General features: G+C 43.1%; 2 protein-coding genes across 2 annotated transcripts in view; one reads left to right on the top strand and one right to left on the bottom strand.

The window, feature by feature from the left end:
- Positions 1 to 3,424, top strand: part of PGM5 (phosphoglucomutase 5) — a 153,643-nt gene extending 150,219 nt beyond the window's left edge. The window contains exon 11 of the mRNA XM_004677619.2: positions 1,995 to 3,424. Within this exon, the coding sequence (XP_004677676.1) occupies positions 1,995 to 2,084 (90 nt within the window). The 3' untranslated portion in view covers positions 2,085 to 3,424. The remainder of the gene's footprint in view (positions 1 to 1,994) is intronic.
- Positions 3,425 to 8,277: 4,853 nt separating this feature from the next.
- On the bottom strand, positions 8,278 to 10,928 carry TMEM252 (transmembrane protein 252). Its single transcript, XM_004677618.1, has 2 exons — positions 10,648 to 10,928; positions 8,278 to 8,515 (listed from the first exon to the last, which is right to left on the bottom strand). The coding sequence occupies exons 1-2, from the start codon at positions 10,926 to 10,928 to the stop codon at positions 8,278 to 8,280; spliced, it is 519 nt and encodes a 172-aa protein (XP_004677675.1).
- Between the last annotated feature and the right edge of the window lie 1,086 nt (positions 10,929 to 12,014).

Raw genomic sequence — 12,014 nt, 5'->3', positions numbered from 1 at the left:
TCAGGAGAGGTCTGGCTCGCCATGTGGTCTCCTCCGGGGCAGGCGGCAGGCGGGAATCGAACTCATGCGGAAGCGGCTTCAGATTCTCAGTGCTGTGCTTTAACCCGCTGCGCCACCAGGGAGAGCCTCATTTATATTTTTAATGATGACTTGACACTCGTGCTTCAAAAGACTGGCAAGAAATTCAATATTGAACATTTTTAGAGTTTTTCTCCTCAAAATTCTCTGGAGTTATTGGAATACCTAAAGACTTTCTGGATTCCTGGAAAATGAGTGAAAGGACCTCACGCGTAAGTTCAGTCCGTGGTGATCATCACTTCTGTCCCTCTTTCTATACCCTTTTTCAAGGCAGATGACTCCCCTGTTCCTGTGCCAGGTTAGCCTGAGCCTCTGACCCAGGGTGGAGTCTCCATGTTCAAGATTTTCCTCATGTGGAGATTCCAAAAAAGTGTTTCCTTTCCTTTAGTTTGCATAGTTAGCACTGAGATTTATTCTCTGACATGATCAGGGGTAAGATAATTAAAAAAGGTGATGAAATGCTTATCTTGGCCATGGCATTTTTAGAAAAAAACAGAAGTTTATGTTCATTTACCAATCTTCCCAAAGTTCAAGGCCTTTTCTTTGAATATAAACATTCTGTTTAAAATTGTGATTATCTTTTTCAAAAAGATTCCCACCCATCAGGTTTGCCTTTAACTACTAGGAACTTGAAGACATTATATAAGCACTCTGAGGAAAGAATTTTCTATTCTTTTAAAATTTCACCCCAATATGTTGCACCATCTCACCTCTTTAAAGACAGGTTTAACTAATTACCATTCCTTACTTTTCAAAATATTCAATTGAATTTTCATAGAAAGAATGTTTCTTATTTTCTCATTTCATATAATTCAGTAATTGCATCACCTTGATATCCAGTACGAGGCACTAATAGATTGCTCTTTTCCTGATAATTGTATATATTTTTCTTATCCCAGGATTTCCCAAACTTCTTCTCTATAGTTACCTCTTTAATAATATTTCTCTTTGACTGAACTAATTTTATTTATTGTAGAAAGTTCATATCACTCTTCTACATGGCAAAAAAAAAAAAGCCCTTATTAAACATATGTGCACCATGAAAATCAACAAAAACATTCAATGAGTGATGTCGCCATGGTAACTCTCTGGTAATGCTAGCCTGCAGCATGCTCTTAAGGGTTGAAGAAGAATGGAAAGCAGTAAGTTTCTCATTGTGTGGCAAGTACTATCATATCCATGTACCATCTAAAATAATCTCCATTATCACCTGACACCATCCTGAGCAGCAGCCCCTCCGCATTTTGGAAAGTGGTGTCTTTCTCTTGGGAAATGAGAAGCAGCTAAAAAAATGAGTCTTACTCTTCTTCATGCACTTTGTGTAAGAATCTCTTTCTCAGGTGTCTGAGACACCCCATCCTTCTTTGGGACACCAAAGTGCTTCATGAGCCACCATGTCACATGATGGGAAGAAACAAGCAGGTAGTTCCACAGCATTAGCAAAGAATTGATCAGTCTCCTCTGATACATCAAGATAGAAGGTTCATCAGACCCCTGGTCTTAGGATGGAGAATGGGTGTTTATCCTGAAGCTCATGTGTACGTATCTGGGAGTGCAGGGAGTGTATATGGAGAAGGGGGCATAAGAGGGAAATTATGGGGTGTTCTGAACTGCTGTAATTCATAAAGCTCTGCTCCTGAAGTTCTCTGGTGCTCTGGAAATTGGGTTGTGCATTTTCCTGTGTCAGATCAGTGTTTCTAAAACAGGAAAAGACTTTGGAGATCATCTTCTGCCTTACCTCCCAGTACTTTGATCTCCTTTAGTGGAAGAGGAAACCAAGACCCAGAGAGAACAGGTGTCCTGCCTTTGGTCACTCTGCCTGTGACTGCCAAGTGGAGGAGAATCCAGACGCTTGCCACAGAAACCCATCAAGTGGCCGAGTGGCCTTGTTCACTGATATCTTCTTCCTTTTCCAGGCTGTGCTGAGTCCTCTCATAGCCATCGCGCTGAAAATATCCCAGATTCATGAGAGAACTGGCCGCAGGGGCCCCACTGTCATCACCTGAGCTGAGGGAAGCTCACTCGCCAGGGCCCAGCGAGCTCCGCGGAGACATATCACCACGCCTTCATGCTACCTGTTTGTGCCTCTTACGACATCAAAAAAAAAAAAAAAAAAAAAGATAATTTGCTAGTGGGGGTTGGGAGGGGGGAATAAAGAAATCTGTTTTGTTCGGGTTCAGGTCAGTTCCTCCCAATGCAACAGGGTCTTCAGTTGTCTCTTAAAGCTGCACTGTTTCACACACCAAGGAACCTATCCTTTTGAGAAGGAATAAGTGGGCCTGTACTCTAAGTTGTTGTGTCTATGCATTATTGGTGCCAGGTGAGGAAAAGTTCTAACATCATAGAGGAAAGACAAGTGTCAAAATTAAGCTGACCCTTGGCCATAGGACGCCTGGGCACATCGAAGTTACTCTTCAGCACGGAGGAGGATTTCGCTTTTCCTTCCAGGCCAGGTCTTGCTTGAGGGCAAGTTGTGGAACTCCTAATAGTGCATGCACCTCATGCCCGCTAATCACATGGTGACCCACTCTACCCCTGCCCACGCCCAGGCCCCTCACATCTTCTAAAGCTTCCTACAACTCACAACAACACACTTTCTACAAAAAGCATCAGAGGGTGTTTTGTCTTTATTTGTGTACATAATGTTCTTTTGGCTGTTAGCAAGCTGCCTTTCTCCACATTCAGCCATTCACGATGCAGGTGGGAAGCAGTAGTTGGCAAGACTCTGAAAGGAATGCTGACCATTTGTTGGGCCCTTTCTTAATTATATTACGAGAATTGCTTCTTGAAAAGGCAAAATGCTACCTTGTCTGCTCTCTTTCTCTCTCTGACTTTTCTTGCTACCTTATCTCCTAACAAAGGCCTACTTTAATGCACTTGTTTGGACACAGTTCAGATCTTAACATGGCTGCAAAACCCAAATGAAATGCTTGTAAAAGTAGGGAAGGAAGTGGGTGCTGGAAGAAAACCTCACTGGTGGTACAGTTAGGAGACTGAGGAGTTGGAGGAGGATGTGACCCCTGCTATAAAGCGGAGGTTACAACTGGCGTTCTGTGCCAGGGAGAGGATATTGCAGTGCTAGCAGCCTCGTCTGCACTCAGCCAAAACACTCGGTGCATGGGACCTGTTTGCATGTTTTGCTTCCTTGGGAACGGCACTGTCATTTACTGTGTCATTGTGCAGATGACATGATGTGCTGTGATGGTTAAGCAATACCTTATTGCTGTAGTCAAGCGTAGTGCAAGCAGGGAAACATTCCCAAGAAGATACTCGTTTCCATTTCCTATCTATGCTTCTGTCAGAAAGTTGCTAGGACATTTAGTAACCAATAAAAAGGATTCCTATTTCAACCTTTTGCAAGGATCATGAGTTTTTACTTATTTGTTTGTTTCGTCAGTTGGGAAACTCCAGCAGCAGTCATTATTTCAATAAGTCTGCTTTCAGTGCACTTGCAAGGGCTGGTGTTCATTATTATGACTTTGGGAATTTATTGAACAAATGGAACAGAAAAGGCAAATTGCTCACAAGTGTCTGTGGATGTCAGCAGAAACTAAAATAGCATCTAGTTTTTCATCACAAGTACCTTCCTTTTAAAATAATAGGAAAATGGCTTTAAACTGAGATCCTAAAGAACAGGTCATGAAATTTATCAACAGGGGTGCCTGCCCACCTAGTACTATACAGGCCTCTCTTTTTCTTTCTCCTTTTCCTAATAAGCCTGTCATTTTAAAATGTGAAAGAGGGAGCGGGGAAGGGAGGAACTTCTCAACAGTGGAGTTCGATTTGGCTTTGGCTTACACGTTGCAGGTCTACAGGATCTTCCCTTTCAGGTGCTGTCACCACACCACACCCGTCACCAAAGTGCCCATAGCCCATCTGCTCGCCCCTACTTTGTTCGCTCCCTCCAGTTTCACAGTCAGGTTTCTAGGGATTGTTAGTGGTTTGGTGCTACCTGACCCTTTATTTTGTTTGTTTCTGTTCCATATATATGTGACACCATCTGGCTTTTTCCTTTCTCCTTCTGATATTTCTTTTAGCATAATCCCCTTCAGTTCCGTCCATGTGTCTCAAATGGTAAGAGTTCGTCTTTTTAATAGCCGAGTAGTATGCCATGGTGTGTGCGTGTATCACATCTTATTCTCTTGTTCCGCTGTTGTGTGAATGAATACTTAGGTTGTTCCTATAACTTGGCTATTCTAAATACTGCTGCGCAGACATGAACGTACCCCTTCCAAGTCGTGTTTTTGTGTTCTTTGGGTAGAAGCCTAGGAGTGTTGACAGATATAGATGACAGATGACAGATATATCTTTAATATTTTCAGAAATGTTCTTATCATCCTTAATGTCAGCCATTCACTCACCACCCAGTTCTGTTGATCAACACAATTACATGCGTTCTTAGACTTCTTCAGTTCTAGTCCTTTTTTCTCAAGTATGTGATATTTTTACATATCCAAATTTGAAATTCAGCCGCCACTTTTATAGTTTGGTTTATTTCAGCAGAGTCCAGTGTGTCCAGCAGCCCAAATACATATTCATCCATCCATCGATTTAGTAAACACTGGTTGAACACCTAACCCATACAGACTCCTGATAATGATGTGGTGACTTCCGTTTGGCTTGCTGTGGCCAGTGTAAGGCACGGGATTTATTTTGGCAGCCATATCCACTAGCCATGCCAGGTGACAGTTGTGGAAAAATTGAAAAGCACCTGGGAAAACTGGTAGTGACATAGGCATGCACCCCTTTTGTTGCTGGATCACACACCAGTACTCCTGAAGCATGTGGACACAGATGTCCCTGACACCCATCTGGAGATTTCCTTTCCTGTGTGGAAAAGGGTCTATGACTTTGTGCACCTTTGGAAATGATGTCACTGCCTATCCATCAGTCTCTGACCCATTAACAGTTACAAGTGGCAAGAGGTTATCTAAGGCAGCAGAGCTTAGCAGAATGTCTGCTCCACTGCCACCAGCTGGAGGCCTTCTCTCTGGGTATGGCTCATGCGGTGCCCTCCCATAGCATGGGAATCTGCCAAGGTTGACATGGAACATTACAGAACACCAGGAAGGTGTATGCATTATCAACACATGCGCTTAGTCTTCAAACACCTGGGTATCCTCAGTAAGTGAGCTGGAGATACGCCTCACCAAAGACCATGCTGTTTAAGTAGGACCTTGAAGGATGAAAAAATTGTCAGTAAAAACACTTGAGAGTTTTTTTCGTGGGAGGATCAAAATTTTGCACAAGAGATCTCAGATATGCAAAGGTGCATGATCTATTAGATAGCTGGCCTTGTCAGGCTCATCTTCTGGGGACTGGAAATGGGTATTTACATGTGTTTCTCTGAGGGGCATTATAAGGTTAAAATACTGTATTGCCCATACATAAAGTAATTCATCTGGCCATCTGAGTTATATAGTCTCCAGAAAGGGGGCAATACTTTTGGAAGGGAAAAGCAGAACAAAAGGATTTGCAAATGAAAAAGGGAACATTGCAAGAAGTCTGAGACCTTCTTCCCCATTGGCATTACCACTGGGCCAAAGACATGTTGCCCCAAGATGTGCCTAAGTGGCATGCAGGTAATTTTGAAATGAAAAAAATTAGAGACCAATGGAGAGAATGACTTTTTTTTTTTTTAACCTATCTCCCTAAAGTCAGGAAATAAGTCTTTCATCTGGTGTTCCTGGGCTGAAAGACAGATTTACCTCTCCAGAGTGAATCTCCATCTCACAAGGTCTGTTTTCCACACCTTTGTAGACAAACCCTGCAACTTCCTTTTTCTTTCAATTGCAAGTTCTTTGTTCTGCTTTGTCCCTCCCGAAAGTATTTCCCCCTTTCTGGAGACTATATAACCTCTCTCGATGGGATGAGAGGTTTCCTTATTTTATGTATTGGCCTCCCAGAGCATGTAATTAGTATTTGTCTTTTCTCTTGCTAATCTCTTATAATTGTTTCCCAGCCACATGGACAGAAGACTGGAGGGGAAGATTAGCTGATTAGCTTCTTCCCCAGCACTGCATTCATATTTGGGGGCTGGAAGAGGGGTGTAGGGGGAGGCGGGTATGTGCACAGGCTCTGCAGTGGGTTTGCCTCTCTTGCACTTCCTGTTAGTCCAGGTGCCTCCCTGGCAGGCAAGGGCTCGTGGGTTCCACTTTATCACCTTGAACTTTATCATAAAGAGTACAAGGGGATTCAATGTCTACTTTCCCTGAGTGAGCCCACCAGAAGCACTCAATGAATTATTATTCATTCATTGACAAGGACTTTAGTCTGACTGACCCAGTAGTTATTAATGGCTAGACCTCTCAAATGTAGGGTTTGTTTTGGGGTCATCCCCATGTTCTTGATACTTATATATAAATACATATACAAACATATGTATAAACAAAATACATTTTTTTCAAGAGCAATTAAGGCCTATCATAGGCATTTAATCTTTTAAAAAAGCACTCACTTATGAATCATGAGTTGATATTTTATAATGTTTAGGGTTGCAAAAAACAAAAACAAATTCAGCTGGAGATTATAATAGATCTACATAGAGAATAAAACTGACAAATTTCTTTTTCTGTTTATTTTTTTCACTACTACAAAACATTGGCTATTAAAAGGATGGGGGTGTTTAAATACAAAATTTATTGCCATAAAGGAATTAAAACAATTCTTTAATGTAAAGCAAAATTAACATTTGTTTCACATAACTACTAGTAATTGGAAACACCATCTATTACAATTCAAGTTCTGGATGGAAGCCCAGTGATAGAGCTTGTTCAGTCAGTGAATGCGCTCAGAGTCCAGGGAAAAGTTCAAGATAACCATCTAGTGGAAGGGTGCAAAGAGACCCCGAGAGAGGAATAATAAATTGCACTGCTACTAAAGGATTGTCCTCCTGTTGGGCAAACATGCATGACCTTCATATTCATTTATGCCCTCGAGTCAGGGATCCTAATTACTGATTCCCAAATTCATGCTTAGTGTGAAGGGACCAGGATTTACTTTTATGTGGCTTCCTAGAAGGACATGCTTAATCTGTAAACTCAGCAGTAAGGAGGAGGCATAGACCACGGAGCCACAGCCCACTCCTTACAAACTTCTTCCTCTTTGAAAGATCTGCATTGCTCTTGCCACTGTCCAAAGCCCATGTCAGCCACCAGTGGCTGGCTGTTATCACTATGACCCTTTCACGATCAGTGTAATGATCAGATGGAGGACCTGAGGCCCTGAGGTCAGGGCCAAGCTCTGAGAGAAGACACGGAAGGCTGACACATTTTCAAAGAGAAGCCCATCAACACACAAGACATCCCAATAGTCCGTCAAGGGTTTGAAGCTTTTGCAGCAACCCTGGGGCACCACATCCAATTAGGGCCTCTTTCCCAAGGGGGAGAGAAATCCCAACTGTTTCCTGGGAGGAAGGAAGTAAGAAAGGACTAGTCTAGCACGAAAGTTCAAAGTAACTACCTTTCCCCAAGTCCCTCCTGCCATGCTCCTGGAAATAACTGTGTGTTGCAATTGGAAAGGTTTCTTACCTTTTCAAAGTTTCAGTTTATGATTGTAAAATGGGAATTATTGCTGAATGTTATAATGAGGGCTGATATGTTTGCAGCACAGAATATACCACATAAAAGTCTTTTCATAATTATTAGATACTAATTCCAACATTAAATTCGCACTTGGTGGAGGAGGAAACTAAGACCCAGAGAAGGTAAAGTTTCTTGTCCAAGATCAACAGCTTCAGGTTGCTTCTCCTTCTATCTTCCTGCCCCTTGACTTGCCTCCTGGCTTTAAGACATGTCATAAGGTACAATAAAGCTGAAGAAGAAAAAACTGGGCTTAAAAATAAGTACCCCAAATTGTGACATAAGGCACTTCTGGAGGGGATTTGAATGGGAGGAGAAAGCCTCTATGTGAGCCCGAGTTCTTCCTACATGTTCAAAGGCCGAGTTTCACCTGGGTTGGGACTGACACAGATCCTTTAAAGTATGTGCTGGTTGCCGGCCACAGCCTTCCAGGGCTCCCCTCATCCACCCTCCCCCCCACCTCCAGCAGGCCAAGCCCATCTGAACCGCACTGTCCACACAGCATCCCCTGAGTGCTCACAGAGTCATTGGCTTGGGCTTCCTGCCCCAGCCCTGGCCTGTGTTTATTATTAACAGCCTGTTCTGGGAGGCTGGTCTGGAGTGCCAGGAGCTTCCTGCTTCAGCATTCATGGCCTTGCCTCTCAGCATCCTGCTGTGCCATTGCTGCCGCCACCCTGGCTGCTACAGACTCTTCATAGGACGGCGGAGCCTCTGGGCGGGCATCATGCTCATCTTTGAATTCAAGGCCCATCTCCGTGTACAGAGGAGGGGGGACATCTGCAGTCACTGTTCCTGTAGGATAGGTCTGCTTTTCGATAGGAAGACTCTCTTCATAAGCAGGAGGGTAGAAGTCTGGTCTGGGGGACAAAATGCCACAGACATACATATTTTATTTCATGGTTAATCGAGGAACAGATGTCTGCCTCTGTCCAATACCTCATGCAGAGTTAAATGGTTATGAAACGTTGATTTTGGAATGGATGCACTTCTTCCCCGGTACTACTAGTTTTAAAAGACGTGCTGCTCTTCTGGCGGAACCCTCTGTCACTCATGGGATTTGTGCCCCTGTGGCTTTGTCTGCTTGGCTAATTCAAGTATCCCCTCTGTCCTACTAAGTAAAGCAAGGACTTTCAGTGTGTCACACTTATCAGGAGCAGAGAACTGGGGACCTTGATTGTGCAACTTCTCTGAACCCAGTTATTTAGTCAGTCACATCTTGCCCTCATTCACACCCAGCATCTACTCAATAGCACTCACTGTTGATTCCTCACAGCCAGCAAAATAATGAATGAAAACCAACTGCATATAAATTCCTGAACTGTATCAGAGTCTCCTTTCTCCCTCACCAGTCTTTCAAATCTCAAAAGCTAGTTTCCAAAAATATATACTCATTTCTCAGATTCAGCTGACAACTTTATGTAGATTTCAGTTGCAGCCCTTTTTCATGCCAACAGGCCAATAGCTGAAGGAGCCATTCACTCCAGAGCTGATGCACGCATTGGCAATCTTACCCAATGTTGCTAATTGCTAAATCCTTCTGGCTTCTCCTTCATGAATGGAATTGGGGGTGGGGTGGCAGCGAGGAAGAGAGAGGGTGAGTTTGGTTGAGTGTATATTTATAGAGCGAATCCTTCCAGGGCCCACAGGGACTGTTTATGGTATGTAACCACAACAGAACAGGGACTGCCATTTGTAGCTGCAGCTCCATTCCAAATGTTACCAGGCCCAAAGCCAAATCGCTGAAGGAGCTCTCTACTGTACAGCATAATCTCAGTCCCACTCAGAATAGCCAAGGCTATGTCATGGGTACATGTATAAAGGCACTGAAGACAGAAAGGTGAGCTGTTGCCTGGAGTGATTCGAGAGACTGGAATGACTGCCATCTGCCCCCAAATTCCATCCACCTCTTCCAGTCCCCACCCGCACACCAATTCACATAACCAGCACCCTGAATTCCACCACTACAAGCCAGTTGCTCTGCTAGCTTCATCTGGGTGCTCATTTTTGGTAAATGCTTCTAAGAAATTGTAAGTTAACATTGATTGACTTATTAAGCATTCTGAGTGGGGTGGACTCAGATATAGATGCTGGAGGAAGACACAGTAGTGTCATGATGCCTATAATTTACTTTAAAATATTTCAGTAAAGACAATGTAATGTTAAAGACATGTTATTGAGCTTAAGTTATATTCTAAAGGTCATCAGTTAATCTCAGGAATTCACACTCTGGAGACAGTCAATCTTATCACATTTATCCCCTGCCCCCAACCCCAACAAAAATTCATTAAGTCCCTGCTTTCAACTGTTTGTCTATATCCCCAGAAGCAAAATTGTTGGATCAGATGGCAATTCTGTTTAGTATTTTGAGAAAACTCCATATCATTTTCTATAGTGGTTGCACTATTTTTAAACAATAGCTACCCTAACTAGTATGAGGTACAGAGGCTAATGAAATCTTACCTCTGGACTATTATTTTCTTGCTTTAAATAAAAACTTCATGCAAAGTGTGATAACAGTTAAAAAGGAAAGTAAAGTGAGACTTCCCCGAACTCATGAGAAGTGTGTAAGATTATTTTTTTATGCCACCCTGTTCATTTTTCATGTGGCAAAATTTGGCCTGGCACTTGGTTTCTTTATATTTTGGTAACCAGGTCATGGGGACTAGCCAGCCACCACCTGTCTCTCAGGATAGCTTCTAAGAAACAGCCAAGGAAACTGAACTAAGTCTTTCAATTGGCTTCTGTAGGTGGCGTGGGGGAAGAGTTCTCTGAAATCAGCCCCTCCTACTTCATGGTGTTCTCCAAAGGTGGCACTATTCTACCTATCAGCTAACCCAAAAGTAACTCCCCTGACAGTAAAGTTGTGGGTATAGACATACAGCCCACAGCACATATAAGTTGCTCCATAGTAGAATTAGAAGTTGTTCGGTTTGTCCAGAACTCAGTCCCAGCTCAACCCTCGTCAGTGCCCTGACTCCTCAGTACATACCTGTCCACGGTGGCCAGAGGCAGGGCTACCCCTTGCACCCGGTGTTGTCTGAGTATATGAGTGAACATCCCTTTGCTTTCACATGCCAGGCGATAGGTGCTCCAGAAAATCCCACTCAGAAGGATCACAAAACCCAAGGGGAGAAGTAAGTAGGCCAGGCTCAGTTTCTCCCAACAATTGAATATCGAACCTGAGGAAATAAAGAAGGCCCCCAGGCAGATTATAAGGAAACCCGTCAGGAGAACAAGGGCACAGAGAACGAGTCCGGCTCTATTCTGCATCCCTGCTCCTTGGAACCCAGTGCCCTGACCCTGCCACTCCCCTGCTTCCCTTGCTTGGAGAGAATGCTCTCATTAGCCAGCTCACAGTTTTATACACTCTGGGATCAACTGGCCTTTGGACAATTAAATGAAGCAGGCACTTAGAAGCTACTCATTAACCATTACAAGTAACCCTAATATCCTTGGAGGATTAACCTAAAATTACAGCCTTCTGGACTGCAGGAAGGAGTGGTTTCTCATAGCTTTCCTGCTCTTCTGAGCTAGATGGGACCCTCAGGTGACAAGGGTCAGCTGATCTTTGTCAGCTGAGGGAAGTTCTCTTATCCTTTGAGTAAAAGGGCACTCTTAATACCCCACAGTGGGTAATTCCCTGCTAATGCTGGAAAATTTGTGCATTTTAAAAAACATTTATTTATTTATGCATATAAGAACTGGGGTACAGCCCAGAGGTACAGAGAGTGAGAGGATTTACCAGAGACAGAGTGGGGAACAGAATAGGCAGATTGAAATACACTGCTGAGGGGAACAATGGCAAGTCATGCCCAGATTCCTGAACCATAGAAACAATGAGATTGAAATGAGTATCCTTAAAATGTTAACTTTTGTGGCAATTTTAAAGGTAGTAGTAGATAGCTAAGATAATTCTACTAGGACCTGGCTACCAGAGAAGATATTCAATGTTTAAGTACTTACATAGTACCTGGCACATAGAAAATGTTCTATCGAAGTTAGCAGCAATCATCTTCACTGTGATGGTTATAATCATGACTACCGTACCTCCAAAATCCTGAGAAAGACACAGGTTTCTCAATCTCAAAGGTTTGCACAGTTTGGTTTTCAAAAAACATAAATGGTAGCACAGAGGCCTGGAGTTACTCTGAAGTATGAGAGCTATATTCCAGGGAAGAGCTGCCCACCCAAAGGGTTTTGCATTTTTGTTTTAGACCAAAACATGGGGCTGAATTAGTCTGTGATATATAGCAGGTCAGTCTTAGTTCCTGAAATCACACAAATAACTGAACAAATGAGTGTCTCTACTTTCCCTCCTCCAGTTCCAATGAAGGATAATCAGTGCTAGTAATTTGT

The sequence above is a fragment of the Condylura cristata genome, unplaced genomic scaffold (assembly GCF_000260355.1).
Source record: "Condylura cristata isolate star-nosed mole 26May11 unplaced genomic scaffold, ConCri1.0 scaffold00006, whole genome shotgun sequence".
NCBI lineage: Eukaryota > Metazoa > Chordata > Mammalia > Eulipotyphla > Talpidae > Condylura > Condylura cristata.
The sequence above is the reverse complement of the archived record's forward strand: the minus strand, read 5'-3'. Positions and strand labels throughout refer to the sequence as shown.

Coding starts and splice junctions, on each gene's coding strand:
- TMEM252 (XM_004677618.1), bottom strand. CDS start 10,928: ATGCAGAATAGAGCCGGACTCGTTCTCTGTGCCCTTGTTCTCCTGACG. Junction 8,516..10,647: donor CCTCTGGCCACCGTGGACAG/GTATGTACTGAG, acceptor TTTGTCCCCCAG/ACCAGACTTCTACCCTCCTG.